The sequence below is a fragment of the Podarcis muralis genome, chromosome 5 (genome assembly GCF_964188315.1).
Source record: "Podarcis muralis chromosome 5, rPodMur119.hap1.1, whole genome shotgun sequence".
Lineage (NCBI taxonomy): Eukaryota > Metazoa > Chordata > Lepidosauria > Squamata > Lacertidae > Podarcis > Podarcis muralis.
Window position 1 is genome coordinate 90,913,904 of NC_135659.1, and position 21,649 is coordinate 90,935,552.

General features: G+C 43.9%; 1 protein-coding gene across 8 annotated transcripts in view; it reads left to right on the forward strand.

Moving 5' to 3' along the window:
* The window catches only part of CDH4 (cadherin 4), an 831,041-nt gene that overhangs the window by 763,630 nt on the left and 45,762 nt on the right, over positions 1 to 21,649 (forward strand). For all 8 annotated transcript variants that reach the window (XM_028735371.2, XM_077929337.1, XM_077929338.1 and 5 more), the window contains one exon: positions 20,179 to 20,364. In XM_028735371.2, the coding sequence (XP_028591204.2) occupies positions 20,179 to 20,364 (186 nt within the window). The remainder of the gene's footprint in view (positions 1 to 20,178; positions 20,365 to 21,649) is intronic.

The window sequence follows — 21,649 nt, forward strand, 5'->3', positions numbered from 1 at the left end:
ACAACTCAAATAAAGTCTATTTTTATCATATTCAATCAAGAACAATCAAGCAAGCGAGAGGAGACGCAGACAAATTTGCATGATCACACTTCTGTGCCTTAAATGTTAATTAAAAGTTAGCTTAAATTTGCCTACTGTGCAGAACTTCTCTATTTTTTTTCCTTATCCCTTTCGCAGTAGCCCATGTAAGGAAAATAATATGTTAGCCAGGCTGAAGTGTTTGTGATTAGTAGAGCTGTGGATTTGTGGCGGGGCAGGAGCGGGTGGGAGAGAGCGTTTGCAATCAAGCTCCTTTTCCTTCTTTAAAAAAAACACACCACCACACTGGTCCGTTCCACTTCTCCAAGCCTTAGGAGGTCTTATTAAAAGCTACTTTAAATTTCGCCCTTTGGCATCGCTTTGAGGTACTCCTGTTGAGTGCCAGAATCCAAAGCAGAAAAGGAGCCTATTTAAAAGCAACCACGCTACGGATATCCATTTTCTCAGTTGCTGCCCTGCCTAATCACAACTTGGATTTTCTTTCGCAAGTCTGTGCATGAAGAGAAAAGCAGACTTTGATGAGGCCACAGGGAAGAATTGTGGAGGAAGGAAAAAGGGATATAGCCACAACTGCCTCTGTGCTGAAAAATGTTCCGAGTTACAGATGCTGGAACAAACAATTGCTTTTGTGCCGTTCTTGTGAGGTTAAGAGTTTGGGTGGTCTCTGTGAAAACAAAATGGCGGACATGGTCTGCTCCATGTAATCCTTAACCACCCTTAACTTTAACTGAACTTAAGTAAGTTCAGTTAAAATGAATGAAAGTATAGCTAGGCTTGAGATGTATGATGATAGGTCATGGAATTGAGCCATTTCTACTGTGCTTTCAGGATTCTGCAACAAGGATGGGGAAGGCATTCATTCCAGTTCACATTTAATGTGGACTTACGTGACGTGCATTTCCTAAAACAATATATGAACTGAAACTCAGTTGGCCGCTCTGATAACAAGACTTTGCACTCGTTGGGTCCCTGACCCAACAGGCTTTTCTTATGTTCTTATTGTTTGAAATGTGCAGTCCTCCAATTTTGGGGGGTGCAATTCTCCAATCAAATCATGTGTCCAAAAAGTATATAGTAAAGTATGCATAAAACTCATATATTAGTGACATACAGACATACCTACAGGAAATTGCTTGCAAAAGCTTGATTTTAAAGATAAATGTGGGCTAAACTGCTACTGAATTTCCTGAGGAATGAATATATATATATATATATATATATATATATATATATATTCACAAGCTGATGTGGAAATGTAGCAAAATGAACTTACGATTGGGACCAGGGAATGAAAAATTGAAAGAAACCAAAATTGACAGATACATCTATTCTGGAACTCCCATCTCTTTAAGTTTTTAGGAGGCACTTTGATTTGGATGGTACATGGTATGCTATTGGAGAAATATGTGGTCTTAATTCAGCTGTTACTGTGTTGGGTTTGTGGGGGAATCTTTGTGAACTGCCTTGAGCATCTATTAGAAGCTTTCCACATAGACTTTTTGATACCAGGCATGAAAGCCGTTTCATGCTAAGCATGGTATCAGGCAAGTAATTAATGAAGTGGCTTGGGAGGGAAACAAAGACAAAAGAAGTACCAATATGGATGAAGAGTAGCCAGGTTTCTTTTTAAATAAAACGAAACCCTACAGTCACTGTGATAATGAATCCACATCTGTCGCGTATATGTAAAAAAAACAAATGCACTCAGGATTTGTGAACTTTGCAACGCGCTGCAGAAATTGTAGGGAAAACTGACAATTCATAATACATCAGATGGCAGCTCTTTATAACTTTTTTTGGGGGGGGGGAATAGAAGCAAGACAGGGATCCCCTGTTAGAATTCCTGCTCCATGACTACAGTCATGGGATTGTTGTCTACCACATGACGGTATATGTTTTGACTCCGCAGAGTGGGAAGTGAAGGAGACAGGATGTTTGTGTTACTGTGTTCCGTGAAGTGGGACTATTGTCCTTTGTTCTTTCTCTTTGCTGTCTGATGCTAGAGAGAGAGGGAGCCATGTTGCAGTGCTCCGTGTGTGTTGATATGTAAATAAAGTAGATTAGCTAAAATGCTGAGTTGCTGAGGTATGTCACGTGAACTGCGAAGACTCTGCGGATCCCTAAGTGTGCCGATGTCTGTTGGCATCGGTCGCTGTGATGTTCGGGCTGAAGAAAGCTAATGAAGCTCCCGAGCAATTGACCAGGAGGGAGAGAACATGCCAGTCAGGCATGTGTCTCTGCCAGGGTCCTACTTGAGTGTAGGCCAAGCTCCTGACATCCCCCTCCATCCTCCATCCCAGCAAGGATGCACACCAGCCAAGCGAAAGCATTTGAGGAGGGTATCAAAAAGGACCAGTGATGGGTGTGCAGTTTGGAGGGCAGCATTTGAACCCCAGGCCCAAGATTTCTTACCCCTACTTTACATGGAAGTCAGGACAGGGATAGGGAACCTGTGGCCCTCTGGACATTGCTAGAGTGCACAAAACATCTGGAGGGCTGCAGGGTTCCCCCATCTGTGCTTTAGACCTTTCTTCTCACTGCCTTAGCAGCGAGGTACAAAATATGGCTGTCTGACTTGCACCGAGTAACAGTCATCTTCCTCTCTCGATGGTGGCATTCACCGTGTTTCTGACACAGCCCTTCCTCACCTGATGCCAGAGACTGCACCCTTAATTTCCTGCGCCTCTCAGTTCAACGCAAACAACCAATCCAGGAAGTTGCAAATCAGCCTGCTTGGTTTGAAGAAAGAATTCATCGCTTTTCAGTTGAAATGGACGATCTGCTCTTAATTGCATTTCAGGTCCAGAGAAAAACTCCTGTAAATAATTAAAAGGAGCAAAACTGTTGGTTCAGCAGCGGCAGGGGAGGGAATGCTGCGGGGAGGGAAGAAAGCTGCTCTTTGATGGCCAAGGCCAAGGAGAATAGAAAATGCTTCTTAGTCTTGTTCTGGCTGTCGCTGGATGAATATTTGTCAAAACCATACCCTCCAAAATAGCTTTCTAAATGGTCGAGCATCTCTGATTGCCAAATGTGCAATGGTGTATAGGAGGGGAGAAGAATCTCTTCCATAGAAAGCTGGGTTATTTGTCCGTTTAGCCCTATATTGTCTAACCTGCCTGGCAGAGACTCTTCAGGGTCTGCAGCAGAGGTTTTCCCCACCATCCTTTTAACTGCCAATGCCAGGAATTGATCCTACCTTTACCCGGTTTAGCAGGCCAGTCGAAACCATTCCTGGGTTGTGGCTGCTGTTGCATGCGAACAGCTTCTAAGAGTCACAGGTGAAAGCTGAGTGCAGGATGGGGACCAAAGGTGGATGGACTACCCCAGAAGGAGCATGACATGTCCCCCACCAGAGGTAATACACCTCCCCTGACACCACACACACCCCAAGAAGACAGTTTAGGCTTATAATAAAGGGAAAGGACTCCTAAAAGTGCCTTTCCTTCATCATAGAAAACTTGCAGGCTGTTTCCACGTACTTAGAATTAAGGAGCACTGTTTCCTTTTGGGGCAGGTGGCAGGGGACACAGCAGACGCAATCTGTGATGCTTCCAAACTATTTGATTTATTGCAAAACTAGGGGGTTTAGGCAAAAGTGGCAACTGGGAAAATGGAAATTTAAAAAAAGTGGGGTGACATCCACTGTTGTGTCAGCAAGCTCCCAGTTGTGCAACACGACTCACCTTTTCCTTTTTTTCCCTTCCTCCCCAAATTAGCTGTGGGTGGTACCCCAAACCTATGGAGGAAATTTGGGAGGGGGTGCAGTGGGCTGTAGGGGCAGGAGAGGAAGACCCCAGCATGAGTGAAGAAGGTCTGATCTGCTCACACAGATGGTTGTTGTTGAATAGTGGGTAGACATGGCAGACGATTTCTCCAAAGCAGCTCTTTATTTTGTAAGCTGGAACAGAACTGAACAGCAAACAGCTCAGCCAGCCTGCTTTTATAGGCAGCCGGCTGTCAACATTGTAGCAACAACAACCCAGGGTTTCCCGCCTAAAATAACTGGCGTGGACCTGAGTGAAAACTATCTACAGTATCCCCCTGCTGGCCCAGGGTGAGAACTTCAGTACATAACAGTTGTCATCCATTATCTCATCTCAGCTTATTGTTTAATGCCACTCATCCCTGTGTTATTGATGTGGCCATGATGGCAGGTGTGAGGTAGGTAAACATGGCTGATGGAAAATGGCCTTGTGGGTAAAATTAGGACTGCCTGGTGGGCCTAATTTGGCCCATGGCTGGAGATTTTCCCCGCCCATGCCTAATACAGCAGCTCACAGCGTGAAAGCGCTCAACTGTAAGCACATCAGTTCCCCTTTTTACCTGTCCTGCCAAACGCACAGGCATTTGTGGAACGGGGCCAACGAGGAACTCAAGGGTGGGGGCTGAGCCAGCCCTGCCCCCACTCCAAGTGTTTTGTCTGTATCTGGAAAAGGGCTGAGCACGCCAGAACATCTGCCATTGAGATACGCAGACAGCATTGTCTAGAAATGCAGCCTTGTAGAGGAAATTGACAACTCGTGGAAATACCTTTGCTGGATGCAATCCGCTTCCAACAGATGGTACCATTTAGAAAAATAAGTCCCTTGGATGATTCCCAGATCTAAACAGGCGTCTTTGCCAAAACCTCTATCTTTGATTAATTTCCTCACACTCTCCATATTCAACAATAAGCAACATTTCTCCGACAAGGGTGCTTTACAGCATTTTGACCAGGTACAAGATAATGTGTGCTTTGCCAAAATAATAATAATAATTATAATTATTATAATTATTATTATTATTATTATTATTATTATTATTTTCTACCCTGCCCATCTGGCTGGGTTTCTCTAGCCACTCTGGGCGGCTTCCAACAAAAGATTGAAAATACAGTGGTACCTCAGGTTACATACGCTTCAGGTTACAGACTCTGCTAACCCAGAAACAGTGCTTCAGGTTAAGAACTTTGCTTCAGGATAAGAACAGAAATCGTGCTCCAGAGGCGCGGCGGCAGCAGGAGGCCCCATTAGCTAAAGTGGTCTTCAGGTTAAGAACAGTTTCAGGTTAAGAACGGACCTCCGGAATGAATTAAGTACTTAACCCAAGGTACCACTGTACATTAAAACATCAGTCATTAAAAACTTCCCTTAAACATTTTTTTAAAAAATAATGACTTATCTCCCAATACTATTCACTACTGAAAACAACAACAGAATCCACTGGGCACCATGACCTTCATTGTCATCTCTTTGGGGCAATAGGTGGGTGACCTCCAGCTCCCGTAAGCCTCAGCCATAAGAGTTCTGACCAGGCAAGATCTAGAGGGCCACAGGTTCCTCACCCCTGGCTTAGAGACAAGGGCCATAGCTCAGGGACAAAACACATCAGTTACAGGCAGAAGGTCCCAGGTTCAATCTATGGCCTCTTCAGCCAAGAGGATCTGGTGACTTCCTGATACTACGGCAAACCTCCTTTGTCTCGGAGAAGGATTATTGGCAGAGCTTTGCACATCAGAGAGTCCAGGTTCAATCCTCTGCATCCCTGGCCATGAAACCCTGGATAGCTGATGCTGCCAGTCTGTGTAGACACATCTCAGCTAGATAGACCAATAGTCTGACTCGATATAAGGCAGCTTCCTATGTTGCAGGGGGGCTGGTTTCCCCCCAGATAACACAGGAGAATCTTTAAAAACTGATTTCCCCACTTCTAAAGATTACAAGATTCTAAAGATTGCAGTGAGAGATTTTACCTTCTTGGGCTCCATGATCACTGCAGATGGTGACAGCAGCCACGAAATTAAAAGACGCCTGCTTCTTGGGAGAAAAGCAATGACAAACCTAGACAGCATCTTAAAAAGCAGAGACATCACCTTGCCAACAAAGGTCTGTATAGTAAAAGCCATGGTTTTCCCAGTAGTGATGTATGGAAGTGAGAGCTGGACCACAAAGAAGGCTTATCGCCGAAGAATTGATGCTTTTGAATTATGGTGCTGGAGGAGACACTTGAGAGTCCCATGAACTGCAAGAAAATCAAACCGATCCATTCATAAGGAAATCAGCCCTGAGTGCTCACTGGAAGGACAGATCCTGAAGCTGAGGCTCTAAAACTTTGGCCACCTCATGAGAAGAGAAGACTCCATGGAAAAGACCCTGATGTTGGGAAAGATGGAGGGCACAAGGAGAAGGGTATGACAGAGGACAAGATGGTTGGACAGTGTTCTCGAAGCTACAGCATGAGTTTGACCAAACTGCGGGAAGCAGTGGAAGACAGGAGTGCCTGGCGTGCTCTGGTCCATGGGGTCACGAAGAGTCGGACATGACTAAACGACTAAACAACAACAACAAAGATTACAAATATTGGATCCACAATTCTGTTCTGTATATTTACATGGACTGTGGCCCTAGCCACCAGATTCCTTCCTCCCCACAGACAGAAGCATTTCCAATTGCTTGGATAAATCTAGCAGAAGTAAATCTTGATAGTCAACAAATGTCCCTGGACAGTCAAAGATTTAAATTATGGAACCACGCTAAAGCCAAAACTATCCGTAAGCCACTTTGGTTCTTGTGTTTTTTATTAGCGAACACCATCACTTCTGTTTCATTTTAATTTCTGGTTTAGTGTTCTTGTTTGCAAAGTACGCTGTGGATATTTTCTCTCTCTAACATGGCTACCATCAGTGACAGGACACATGCTTTGCCCACGAAAGGTCTCAAGCTCAATCCCTGTTTCTCAAGGGATTGAGAAACAGGTGATGGGGAAGAAATGTAGTTTTGTTCTCATTTAAAGGCCAACCTTCATAATTCTCACTTTCCAAAACAATGCACAGCCAGCCTTCAAAATTGACATTTTCCCCAATTTTGCAATTTGGTTTTCCAGCCAAGTTCTGTGCACAAAAATGCACACCCTGGGATAAATTGTACATAAAAATGCATATGTTACTGAAAATAGCATGCAAAAGTGCATTGCATTAGGGGAAATTGCTCTTCAATAATGTGTACATTAGAAACATTTGGAGACAAAACTCTGTATATTAGGAGAAATTTAAAAAGCTGACAAATTTTCATGAAGACTTTTTTTAAAAAAACTTGCAGACTGATGTGGAAATGGGGAGAACTGAACCTAAAACTGGTGGAAAAGGGAAACTAAGAGAAATCATAATTGATAGATTCACCCATCCCTTTGGAGGGGGTACCTACCTGAGACACTAGAGCACTTTTCCCATGGTAGACAATACTCTTCTAGATGGACAGTTGCACTGGCTGCCGGGCAACTTGCTGCAATATTCAAACTTTAAGTTACCTGGATTTCTGTGAGTCTTTCCTCAGCAGGTTCTCCCCCAGCAATTCTTCCCCTAGGCTGGCTACATATGAGCTGAAGGAAGGTGAGCAGGGAGAAGCTAGTCAACTCTTTACCCTCTCGTCATAATTCAGCTTAGAATCATATTCTGCTGCAGGGAGAAAGCCGTGGGGAGTGTGGTTTTGAGCTGCAAAGGGACTAAGTAGTAAAAGTGGCCTCTAGCCATGCATTCTGCTCCCACTCTTAGCTCACCCTTGGAGTCAGTCTAGAGTTTTGGAAAAAAGAAAACAGCGAAGGAAAGATGACCGCAACTCTTGGAAATGGTTATTTTGAGCTAGAGTTGGATAAAGGACCATAGCAGAACAGGTGGCTTGCCATTTGCAACTGAGGGAGGGGGAAATTAGGCTCTGTAAGTCCCTCCCCTTGTCATTAAAGTAACAGTCAGATAGAAAAGGGGCCAACAGGCATCTCTGATTGACATCTCAAGGAGCTACAATACTATGTGTTGTATATTATGTATGCTCACCCAACCCATGCCCTGATCTCCATGTGTTGCAGCAGAGCTTTGCTTTTTAGCTGAAAATTAAACAGGATTGTTATTACTATTCTTCCATAGAACCTCTATCGCCGTTGTGTCTCTTCCTCCCAGCTGCCAGAATTGAAGAGGGTTTTCCGTATACTCCTCACCGCTAACTTCAAAGTAACTCAAAGTGACTGATGCTTAACGTCCCCATTTGTGTGCACATTTCAGCAAATTATTACGATAAAGCTGACCAAATAATTTGCAAAGGTTTCCTCCCCACACCCCCGCAAAAAAATTATTAGTTTTTGTCTCTTTCAATAACATTTCTAGAAGAATGGGGGAGAGGAGTTAACTTTGTCATTTCCAACAACTTCGAGTAATTAACAGCCTCATTTACAACCCAGTTAAACTGACATATTTGAATTTAAGCTAATTGCATCCTATTGAACTCTGCAGCTTATTTCTGGTCTGCGCATGCATCAATCTCATTGGTTTGAGTAGGACATATGTCCACATAACTGTTTGCAGCGATAGAGGCGATTAGATTGATTTGGCTTAGATCCAAGGATGTTGACTTAATGGAGCTACATAGCACACTCCATGGGAAATAACATTTCTTTGTCACAAAGCAGCGCACAGAAAGCGAGGGATAATGGGCTTTTAATTTCGGTTTCCAAGGCGGTAGTCCTACGCAGGGTTACCAGGGTGTGAGTCCCACTGAGCTCAGTGAGGCTGAAGGCTAAGTTGCAGCCACGAGTAACTATGGCTCAACTTTTTTCCTCTTACAACAGGCATATTTCCTGGGGTAAAATCCTAAAAAAAACCCTCAACAACTTCAATCCTTAAAAAAAGCTGAATAGCTTCAGTCCTAAAAAAAAGCTCGGCCCATCATTGGTCGGCCCTCGTGGCCCTTCACTTCATCAAATCTGGCCCTCTTTGAAAAAAGTTTGGACACCACTGTCTTACAAAATGCACATACATGGGCTGCCATCTAAAGTAGGGTAAAGTACTTCTTAACACTTTCTCTTCCTGCAGTTTTCCCACTACAAATGATGGTGATGATGATAATCTTAATATTATTTATACCCCACCCATCTGGCTGGGTTGCCCCCACAAGTGTTGTTTACCACATAAGGAAAATATGCAGATAGCTGTATCTTTGTTTCCTGTGGGAGAAAGGTAGGGGTGGTTTGTTTTGTTTTTGCGAGGGGTAGTTTTAGTGGAACGACATCCAGTGGGGTAGAATTAATGGGTTTTTACTATACACTCAGGTACACCGAAGGGACGCAGGTGGCGCTGTGGGTTAAACCACAGAGCCTAGGACTTGCTGATCAGAAGGTCGGCGGTTTGAATCCCCGTGATGGGATGAGCTCACATTGCTTGGTCCCTGCTCCTGCCAACCTAGCAGTTTGAAAGCACGTCAAAGTGCAAGTAGATAAATCGGTACCACTCCGGTGGGAAGGTAAACGGTGTTTCCGTGCGCTGCTCTGGTTCACCAGAAGCAGCTTAGTCATGCTGGCCCCATGACCCGGAAGCTGTATGCCGGCTCCCTCGGCCAATATAGCGAGATGAGCGCCGCAACCCCAGAGTCAGCCACGACTGGACCTAATGGTCAGGGGTCCCTTTACCTTTATATATTACCTTCCCGCTAGAAAGCGGTCCCTATTTATCTACTTGCACTTAAGGGTGCTTTCGAACTGCTAGGTGGGCAGGAGCTGGGACCGAACGACGGGAGCTCACCCCGCCGCGGGGATTCGAACCACCGACCTTTCGATCAGCAAGTCCTAGGCTCTGTGGTTTAACCCACAGTGCCACCCGCGCCCCTAAGTAGCCATCAATAGCAGGCATCAAAAGTCCTCCCTTCCAATGTGAAGTAGGTCAGTAAAAAGCAGCTTGGTGTACATTTTAGCTCCTGTATATATGGCCTGTCCATTCATTTCAAAGTAAGCACATCCACAGATGCAAATGTATTTCCTCCATTCATAAATAGGGCAGCCTTTGAAGATGGTGAAGCTGTGTGCATATCAGGCACAAGACTCTTCAACACTAAACCTTCCTTTAAAAATTCTTTCATCCATAAAGATCAAGCTGAACTTTAGTTATCAGAGATAGTTCAAGTCTCTATTTAGGTCTGAATGCACCCTATATCTAATTAGAATTGGTAGATTGTCTTTTTAAAATGGGTCAGCCACACGGGGGGGGGGGGGGAGGGATAACAACCCAACGCTCTCTAAGATCTAATCTTGAGATTGTGGAGGGGGGAGGAGATAGTTTTATATTTGTTCATTTACACCTTCTCTATGGTTAAAAGAAGAATTAAAACGAGGTCATTAAAGTTTCCCTGGAGACAAACCTCAGACCTCGGTGGTAATATGATTAATCAAATGTAAAAGTGAAGCCAGCTATCTTGAATGAATATAACTCATTTTTATAAAATATCTAATTACTGTAACATAGTCTGCTGTAGGAAAAAAAAGGAAGAGAAAATTAATTGCAATAACAATTCAAGAAGATAATTTTTTTCAAATTGAGGTCTACACACGAAGCTAAACGGAGATGATTAAGTAATTTTGGCTTCATGAACCCCCTTGATGGGAGTTAGTAATAATGAATTTTTCAGACCCTGGAGTTTAAAATTGCCAAAGATTAGGGCATTTCTTTTTTAAAAAAACTAGTAGACGTCAATTTCCTGTTGCCAAAAAAAGGAAGACAGATACATTTGCTTTTCTCAAATTGGAATATAAACCTACTTGTTTAAATTTCAGAGTGACAAAATGTGATCTTTCAAGTTCCAATCTCAAGCCACTTAAAGCTGAAACAAGTACATCATCCACAAATGCCTTTGCATTGTCAGAGCCAAGGACCCTCAAAATTCAAGTAAGCAAAATCCAAAATCACAACACTGGCCTGATTAGCACATAACCATGCTAAGCAATGGGTAACATTAACCATAGTCTATGCTAACCGCAGTTAATAAACCATGGTTAGAGCTGAAGCATTTCACAGAAGATCATTTAAACCTTGGCCTATTTTGTTCCAGAATAGTTAAAACATCAGTGAGAGCAGCTGAGCCTTGAGAGCGGTTTAATTTTTTTTGACACTCTGCAGTCACAGCTCAGTAGTTTTTGGGTGGTGAAGACTCCTTAAGGAGGAAGTCCAGTTTCACATGGAAGGCTAAAGCTGACTAAGGCTTATAAACCAAATAAACCTTAGTTAGTAAGTGACCTTTAACCATTGTTGTTGCAAACTCATTAAGAGAGGGGGGAGAGAAATGGGGGACAAGTGGGGGAACCATCAGTTCATATTATTAATGCATGTACACCCAACATACAAAAGCTGTTACTTGAAAGTAAGAGATCTTTATTCAGGCCCAGCAGCAGACGGTGCTCAAGAGTGAGCAGGGCAAGAAATTCAAAACTGGTCAGAAGCAACAAAGATGTCCCAACAAGTTTCCACACTCCTCCCTGTTTTTCCTCTTTAAAAATGCCTGCATCTGTAAACTCCATAACATATAATTGGATTCTCCCAGTTTCTCTACTGGAAAACATGAAGCTCCCCCTTGAGCTCCAGCTCCAAGTCCAGCCATGGCTCCACCCAGTTTTCAGCTTTCCACTCAGTCCTTACTCACACGTGGCTTGAAGAAATGTTCGGCTCCTGGTCTCAAACAGACACTCTCTGCTGATGCCTTCACACAGCCAACTGCTTGAGAAACACTGAGTTGCTTCCAGTCTCTGGGTTCTTTTCACACTCTGCCCACTCAGGACTAGGCCCATAACCTGTTATAGAGGGGTTTTTTCCTCTGGTGGCAGATAACAGAGACTATGGCACCACGAGACTAGTGTAAAACCAAATCAAATAAAGTTTTTTATTATAAAGCAACAAACAGAAAAGTTTGTGGGTGTTTTTCCTGCAGGTAAAGTTCAAACTGCAGCTTTTCCTCCTTTTGTAGTCATGGCCAGCTGTACCCAATTTGCCCAGAGCTTACAGAAACTGTTCTTAAAGGTACAAACATATTTACTGTTTCTTTGCAGAATGATTCCCAACACTCCCACCATGCTATTAAAGACAAGGTATTGTCCACTCACTCATGAGACTCTCTCGCCTTATGTGACCATTGGGTTTGCAAACATGTACCCCACCTCTAGTTTCTTTTTCCCTTCAATGAACACCTCAACATTTTGTACATCCTAAAGTTCGCAGGTCCTTATCAGGCCGTTATAAAACACATTTAATTTGCAAGCAACAGTAGGACATGATGGCAGCATCCAGGAAGTCCCCAGAATATGTCAAAATTAGTACTTGTTTTTGGGGGATGGTCTCTTTTTTACCTTGAAACAGATAGACACCTGACTATTTGAGGGCATGATATTCCTGATAGCATGAATAGTTGTGGTTAATATTTGATCTTCAAGCAAGGTGGTTTTGATGGACCATGCATTAAATTTCATGGCAGCCATGTGTTCTCCAGGGCTGTTACACAGCTTATGTACTGTGCAGCCTAGTCCATGCCAGGTACCCTGTCAGCTTGTCCTGAGCCTATTTGTCATGAACCATTTCATTTGTAACATCTGCCCGTGTTACACATCCCCCTGCTGTGGTATTCTCCCTTCAATGCAACCTCTCTGCAATTTTCACTTTTCCATTAATATGTGTGGAGCCAGGAGGAAGGAATCCATTAGCCAATGCCCCTGTAATATGTATTATGTAATAATGAGGATAAAATGTCCAAAGTGAAAATGAGATGCCCGTGCCAAGGCGCTGCTCTTCTAGATGTGTGCAATGAGATGTAACGTTGCCAGATGTTGCCGACAAAAATGTCCACAATTCAATTAAATGGTCTCCAACCTTCCCCGTGTTGCGCTTTAGTCAGGAAGCAAACCACAGGTAGTAGCTTTATTGAGCTAATATGTATTCACATTGGATTCCTATAAACAGCAGTCTGGGGTACATCTTTGCTATCATAAAGCAGTGTTTGTTGGCAGAATAAAGCAAACTGTTTCTCCTGGCTGGCAGACTCCAATGGCACAGAGTCTTCCGATCCAAGCAACCACCTGTTCTGCAAATTCCAACAGCATCACTACAAAGAAACAAACAAAGACGCCATAATGGCGCAACTTATTCTGGGGTTCACGGCATATATTATGCTAATCTCTGGGTGTCGCGTGGCATCACAGAAGGCAATGTGCATCTGGTGAGTCGGACCATTGGATCACTGGAGCCAGAGTTGTTTCTTCCCCCTTGCTGTAGCTCAGTGGAATCTCAAGAATAATATTCTCCAAGCTGTGCAAGTTGAAATCCTTTGGCCCTGAGACCTCCTGAGATTGGTGCTCCTTCCCTAGCTGGTGCAACAACATGGGCCAGGGAAGTTGCTATCGAGAAGTTGCTACTGGAATGAGCTGTAGCTCAGAGGTAGAGCTGTAGCTCAGAAGACAGCTTCTTCTATTCCTGGAGGGGGGTGGACTTCCAAACTTAAAAATGGAAAGCATAATACTGGTGGTCAACAAAAGAGGTTTAAAGACTGTCTCAAGGCAAATCTTTAAAAATGTAGTATAAACACCGACAACTGGGAAACACTGGCCTGCGAGCGCTCCAGTTGGAGAACAGTGTTTACCAAAAGTGTCATGGACTTTGAAGACACTCGAACTCAGAACGCAAGGGAGAAATGTGCTAAGAGGAAGGCATGCTTGGCAAATCCACAACATGATCAACTCCCACCCGGGGAACCAATGTCCCCACTGTAGAAGGACGTGTGGATCCAGAACTGGCCTCCACAGTCACCTAAGGACTCATTGTTAAAACCGTGTTTATGGAAGACAATCTTACTCGGCTACAAGTGATCGCCAAAGAAAGAAGAAGAAGAAGGACTTCAAGGACTACATAAACCCCTTCTGAGCTCCACCCAGCCCTTTTGTATTCCTGGCAACTTGGCTCCTAAGATGCACTTCAGTTGTGACTGGTTGCTTCAGGGACAAATAGAAATCTTTTGCTTGCTCATGGTTGGCCCTTTGAAGCAGGTTCCCACCCACCCACCCACCCCCATCTGCTCTGTACTGGCTAACCTGGGGGAGGGTGGAATCCATCACGAAAGGAACATACAGGTTGCCCCATGGCTACCGTTCTCTGACATCCAGATTCTGTTTTAAACTTGCCTTCTACCATCTCCTGTTTGCGGGATTCCTATCGGCCTCTGGTTTGCCATTGTGAGAGCATTCTGGTGGAGTGGATAAGCCTTTGATCTTCTCCAACGGGGCTTTTGTTATGCTCTTACTCCCAACCTCCTCCATTTTATAGCCAATAGAAATAAAAACTCTCTGTTGCAATGAATGGAAAGAAGAAAAATGCTCAAGAACGATGAATAAGCAAAGTAAAAAACATCCTTATGGAAGACAGTTTTCAGCTAGGAAGTTTACAGCTTTGAAGCAGCTATTTATGTCAGTCTTTTTAATTTAAGTGGCTCCCTTTAAAGCCGCATTCCTTGACTTGGTTGCCCTCCAGCTGTGCTAGCTGGGGCTGATGAGAACTGTAGCCCAAAAATCTGGAGGTGATCAGTTTGGGGAAGGGTGGCTGAAGCTGTTTTGTTCCCAACTGGGATATCTTATAAATTATCTCTGCATTTATGCACACACCCTTTTCTAATGAGACAATTAGCCTTAACTAATGAGCCCATTTACAGATGCCGGCGCTGCCTGTTGCTCATCCCTACCTCTCTCTCTCCATCCCCTTTGCAACCGTGTAAGGGTGTGACAGTTTTACCAGAAGAACATACTCAAAAGGCTTTGGAGCAGAACAAGAAAACGGTGTGTCCCAGGGAGGTGGGGAATTGAATTGATGCCTGAGAAAGAAGAGTGCAAATCAGAACTTTCTTGAAGATTTCATTCCTTATTATCTAAATCCAACCCCCCCCTTTTTTTTAACGAATAGCCCCAAAGTCAGTGAAATGACACTGTGGAAAGAATTTGGATTTTTCCATCAGAAAATGATGTTTAAATAAAACTAATCCAACCATATCAGCCCCTCCTGCATGAACTCCACACACAAAAAAGTGTGTAAATAATTACACATTTCATAACAAAAAAAGGATATAAAGTCTGTATTTAACTCCATATTTTATCCTAGTGTATGCATTTCCAAACATACTGTTTGCTAATATTTAATGCATTTTGGGCAAACAATTCTCAATGGCATTCGGCCCAGTATACCTGAAGGAGCGTCTCCACCCCCATCGTTCTGCCCGGACGCTGAGGTCCAGTGCCGAGGGCCTTCTGGCGGTTCCCTCATTGCGAGAAGCAAAGCTACAGGGAACCAGGCAGAGGGCCTTCTCGGTAGTGGCGCCCACCCTGTGGAACGCCCTCCCATCAGATGTCAAAGCGATAAACAACTACCTGACATTCAGAAGACATCTGAAGGCAGCCCTGTTTAGGGAAGCTTTTAATGTTTAATAGGTTATTGTATTTTTGGTTTCTATAGAAGCCGCCCAGAGTGGCTGGGGAAACCCAGCCAGATGGGCGGGGTACAAATAATAAATTATTATTATTATTATTATTATTATTATTATTATTATTATTATATTCCTCGCTTCCTAATGTATGAGTCCCACTTTACAGAGGGTAGTCTTTCATTTGAAGTCCTTCATTTGAAGAACTGCCCAGTCTTCAGTCCATTTAATGATTTTAAAAATTTGGAAACGAAATCATGGGCTGGTCAACAATTAGCACCTGGACAGAAAACCAGGTAACCACACAATTCACCTGGTCAGCTTGGTGAGATGCACTGTATGTCTTGTTCAGTTATATGCTAGATTTACATCTATGCATATAAATTAGCATATGCAAATAGATTTAGCAAATCAGTGTCCCCTTTTGTCTTCTTTTGGGGTGATATGTTTCCTCTTCTTTTGGTGATGAGTAAGTGGCCAATCTATCCTGATTTGCTGGCGCAACGCTTCCACGGTGCTAACTCTATGACTGTTCTTTATGGAGCATTTGTTCTGATTTGTTTGCGGGGTGGTTACATGACAATGAACATCCATCCTTTTTTGCTTGTGTGGTGCTTACGCTTCTTCCCATTCATTCAGCACACACTTTTCAATGCATTTCTTGATCATTTCCGTAACTGGAAAGAGTAATAAAACAACAACAACAAGTGAATCGGCTATGCGAGAGCCATAGTACCCTTTAATCCACTTTACTGGGGCTAACCTGAATTTTCAATATGTTTTTGAATCCTTCCCATACCACAGTGACAGTATGGAGTCAGCCTAAGAATTCACAGCTGCACACTTAGGATCGGATATCCTTTCATCCAAAACAATCCACCTGGGGTCACTACTACTTCCTGGGTCGGCAATTAGGGTCCCCAAAACTGGTTAGAATCCTGTTCTTCCTTGAAGGGCGGTGTGAGATGAAGATTATCCACTTACTGTGACTGCACCAGCCTAATGCATGCTTCATCCAACTCAAGTGTTATGGGATAGCTATTGTGCTTAAAGTGATCTTGAGGGTGTGCTCTCAGCGAAGGACGAAACTGAAAATGCATTCCGCTCCGAGCACAGATAAAAGCAATCTTATCTTAGAGTGTATACTTCAGCAAGTTTTCATGTACAGATTTAATACTGATTCCTGCTACTTCTGGACATTTTTCCAATAACTTTTGAGACTTTGGAACACATTCTCTGTGATTCTCTTACTTCACAGCAATAGACTTACATTTTCTAGATAACTTCTTCTGGAGCAGGGACAGGGAGCCTTCAGCCCTCCAGATCTTTCAGGAATACAACTCCCACCTGACTGTTTGCCATGCTGGCAGGGGCTGATGGGACCTGGTTGTCCAATGACCTCTGGAGGGCCACAGGTTTCCTACCCCATTCTAGAGGTTAAAAGGAATGCTTAGAAATTCTCCAAATTCTCAGTCCAAAATGCTCTCAAGACTACTGTTCTTTTTGGTCTGTTGTGTTTTCCAGAAGCAAAAAAACCCCACAAAAACATAATTGTAGAATAATGTGCTTAATTTGCACAACATATTCCTGCCTCAGCTTATTTTGGTTACCTTGGTGCAGAAACTGGATTTTGCTTGAAATCAAGGGAAGATTTAGTTAACTACCCATTCACCTGAGGTGCCACAAGACACTTAATCTCAGAGCCGTGGGTTCGAGACCTATATTGAGCAAAAGATTCCTGCATTGCAGGGGTTGGACTAGATGACCTTTGTGGTCACTTCCAACTCTGTGATTCTACATTGAGCTGATTACAAAATATATATATATTCAAACAGTTCTCACTGAAGCAGCACTATTGGGTTACCCTCCACAACCAAATAATGTTGGGGTGGCTCCTGTTTCACGTTATCTATTCCTCGGGCCCGAAACAAAGGTACGTTCAATGAGAAAGCAAGCTCGACAAAACTTGAAAACGGAAGTCCCTGCTTGCTTTTTTTTATTATTATCAGATCTGAATTTTAACGTGTCCTCTTCACCCTCACCCCCGCCAAGAGTTGGCGAGATAAAGATCTTCTATTGTTGAGCCAAAGAGCTCTTAAAGGTCATTGGCACAGGAGCTCCATCACTAAGACTGGGATGAGATCCCATTTTGGATAAATTCACAATTTTTCTTCCTAACAAGATGATAGTATCAGGGCTGGAGCGTACAGGAGTGTTGGGTTACAGATGAAAGGCTATTGTGTTCTCAAAGGCAGACTCTGCGAGTTTCTGTGCAATACACAAGGCCCCAGAAGTCAAGTAGTTTGATGAAAGGGCTTCTCTCTTTATTAGCTTTTGAATACAGATAAAAGTACAGTTTTCCTGTGAAAGTCTAATGCAAGCTTCGAAGGCTTCTCCACACACCCTCCCCCCTTTCTGTGTGTGCTCACAGCTCTTTGGTACAGCATCTCCTTTGCATGCAAAAGGCCACGGGTTCAATCCCTGGCATCACCAGATAAGGCTGGGAATGCCTCCCCCCTGAAACTCTGGATACGTGCTACCCCAGCGTAGACCATACTGAACTTGCTATAAGGCAGCTTCCCAAGTTCCTAAATAGCTCAGTTGGTTGAAGCGAGGGGTACAGGGGCGGTTGCCCCAGGTGCAAAATTGTTAAGGGGTGCCAAATTTCAACACCCAATGCTGCCTCAATACAGCTGCACACTTCCATCGCTGCACTCCATGTCGTGAATTCTTCACGGCGCTTTAGCAGAAATGCTCAGAGTTCCAGGTTCTCCAGTGCAGTATATTTATTGTGAGCTATATATACAAATAGGGATGCAGGTGGCGCAGTGGGTTAAACCACAGAGCCTAGGACTAGCCAATCAGAAGGTGAGCGGTTCGAATCCCCGCAACGGGGTGAGCTCCTGTTGCTCGGTCCCAGCTCCTGCCAACCTAGCAGTTCGAAAGCACGTCAAAGTGCAAGTAGATAAATAGATACCGCTCCAGCGGGAAAGTAAATGGCGTTTCCGTGCGCTGCTCTGGTTCGCCATGCTTAGTCATGCTGGCCACATGACCCGTAAGCTGTACGCCGGCTCCTTCAGCCAATAAAGCGAGATGAGTGCCACAACCCCAGAGTCGGCCACGACTGGACCTAATAGTCAGGGGTCCCTTTACCTTTAATATATACAAATATCTACAGGCTACAGGCTACACAAGCAGTTCACACAGTCAAACAGAGTACCTGGCTGCACCTTAAGGCAAATAGGAAGACCTCTAACTCACTCTCTCTCACTCTCTCTGACCACACTCCTCTACACCACCACTTTTACTGCTGGACGGGTTACCCTTTTAAACCGATGACAGCCAATCAACTGTCAACACATTACTGCCGAGTCATTCTGACGCAGCACTTCCATAGAAAGTATTGCAGGCTGATTGCATCAGCCAGCTGCATCAGCCAGCAAACTCAAGCCTGCAGACTTACTATCTCACACAGCATTCTGTGAATCCCGACACTCCATTGAAAATGGCTTCTCCATGCGAACCAGGAAGCAACCTCTCCAGACAACGGGACAACTCTTCGTGTCTTATCTCTGCGGCTGCAATCTCCTGAAAGTCGTGGACACTATTAGGCAGTTGAATGTGCATCCGTACTGCCGTCTGTTTCGCTCCCTCCCAGGTGGCATCCTAAGCCACTGGAAGGCAGAAAGGGCAACAGTAGGTGGGTCTAGGGCCAATGGCAGGCAGAGGCAACTAATTCTAGCTCCTCCTCCCTACCAACTTCCGCAAGAACAACAATGAGAGTAAGGAGGAGGAAGCCTGACAGGTAGAATGACCCTTTGGACTGTGAAATATACTTGGAGACCTGTAGTGATTTCGTGTTCTTTCTTGTAGCTTGTAAAACAGTGGTTGAATTTCCCCCAAAACCTCAGGCTTTTATATATATTATTTACACAATGAGTCCTGTCTGACTGGCTGGTTATGCTTTCCTCCTGGAGCCTGATTGGTCTTTTCCTGCAGGCCAATCAGTTGTTGCATTCTACGATCCTACCAGCCTAATAGGCTGATTAACTTCCTCCTGGAACCTGACTGGTCTTTTCCTGCAAGCCAATCAGTTGTTGCATTCTAGGATCCTACTTGCCTATTGTTCTAGGATCCAAGCTTAGTACATAACAGACTGGTTGTAAGTAAGAAGGCTGGCAAGGTGGGACTGGCTGAGGTTGGCATGGCAACACCCCATTTGGCCTACTGGATCAGCCTCCACTGTATTGTAGTGGGAGATTCTGTTACCAGATGACCTGTGGACCTTCTCAGTCTGCTATTCAGGTGCTGACTATTGATGGCCAACTTCATGGCCCCTCACAGTCTCCCTCCTTGTGGTTCTTTATCTTTAAACTGGACTTGGACTTGACAGACCTCCCATTAGAGAACTGTCCTTCAGACGACCACTGAGAGGTTTTTAAGTCACGGTGGCAATTTATGTATTTTATGATAATTACTGTCAGTGTTCTTATTTCTTAAGTGTTTTTTAAATATTTCCTTGGTTGTTGTAAACTGCGGTATCATCATTTTTGTTGGAGGGTGGTATAGAAAACTCTTAATTAATTAATTAGCAAAATAAACAGGGGAGGCAGATTGGGAAATGCACTTGAACCTCTGTGTTTAACTCTGATTGATCAGAGCCTCTAAGCATACAGACGACAAGGTAAACACGCATTAAAGAGACAATGGGCACTTTCCCCAATACACACACACACACACACTCCAAGAGTTCGCTTGGTTGTCTGAAAAGGGCACTTGAAAAAGTAAACACTGGGCCCACACGTTTTCTGTACCATCCCAGTTGGTCTTCCATTATGTGACGATGTGAAGAACACACAAACATGCATGCTTCTAACAGCACTTTCTTTTTCTTTTTCAGTATTCCGGTGAGGTCCCAGAAAACAGAGTGGAAGTTGTGGTCGCTAATTTGACAGTCATGGATAGAGATCAGCCTCACTCGCCCAACTGGAATGCCGTTTACCGGATTATCAGTGGAGACCCTTCTGGTCACTTCACCATCAGGACAGATCCCGTTACCAATGAAGGGTTGGTAACAGTTGTGAGGGTATGTACATTGTGCTGCTCACCTCATTTGGGGCCCCATCCTTCTACTCACCCCATTTGGAGTTCTGTCATGGGCAATTTATTGGAGATCTCTGCCTGTAGAAGAGTTAGTCAAGATCTTCTAATGAAGGGGTCTAGACCATAAAGGACTTTTGCAAGGGTGGAGACCATGGGTGCAACACTCTACCTCCAATTTTTAGCTTGCCCTCAGGGCTTTCCTCAGAACCTGTCCCACCACAGCTCCTCTTCCCAGGCCATGTCTCTCACTGAATAGGCCCTTAAATTAGCATGACCAATTCACCCTATTGATTTCAATGGTTCTACATGAACCAAGTCCAACTTTGGATCTAACCAATTCTCCTCAAAACGAGACATTACCAACATCAGTGGTAACTATGCATACCTGATAATATCTCATTTAAGTTTTAGACCCTGAGCGCAATGCCCATACCATTAACCTGCATGTGGAGGTGATTGTTGCCTTTTGTCTTTCCAAAAAGAAACCCACATTTGCTATTTGTTTGAAAACGCTGCTTAGAAAATCAGCAGCACGGGTCAACACCTTCTCTCCCCTTGTGTTATTATGCACAGAGAACATCAAGTGAATCAGTTAGCAGATAAGATTCCTGCCGCTGTTTTCCATAGAGTCTGTGGCATAGACCATCAAGACAAGAAAGGATGTGCGAATGAATAGGCTGCTCTGATCGGCAAGGACCTGCGCAGTGTGTCCGATACACTGTTCTCGAAAAGAATCTTCTTTTTTGCAAGCATGTTGCTGAGAACAGAGCTTTTTCAATCTTTTGAAAAGTGTGACCTTCCCATAGCAGCAATTTTTTTTAATGTACTATGCTGCGCTGCTAAAGTTGAAAGAGCAGCATTGTGAGAGAGTGATTCATGGGCAAAGAACATTTGCTGCTACCTAACAAACTGCCCTGCCTCCGAATGCAATGCCATCCGTGAAATGCCACAAGGATGGAGGGAGAAGCTTGTGAGCTTGTTCTTGCATTGACCTTGGGGACATTCACAGTTGCTACCTGGTTAAGCAATTATTATTTTTAAAGTCATTTTAACTTGCTCCATCTGTGGTTCCTGCAACCTTCACACACACACACACACACACACACACACACACATACCTAAAACCTCACCCCTTTTCATCGCCCTTATCTTGGATTCAATCCATGACCTATAAGACAATCTTCTGTTGCTTGCATCTTTCTTCATCATCAATGGTAGCATTTTACTGATCCATTCAGAATTCTCCTATGGAATCCAACAGCCTTGCT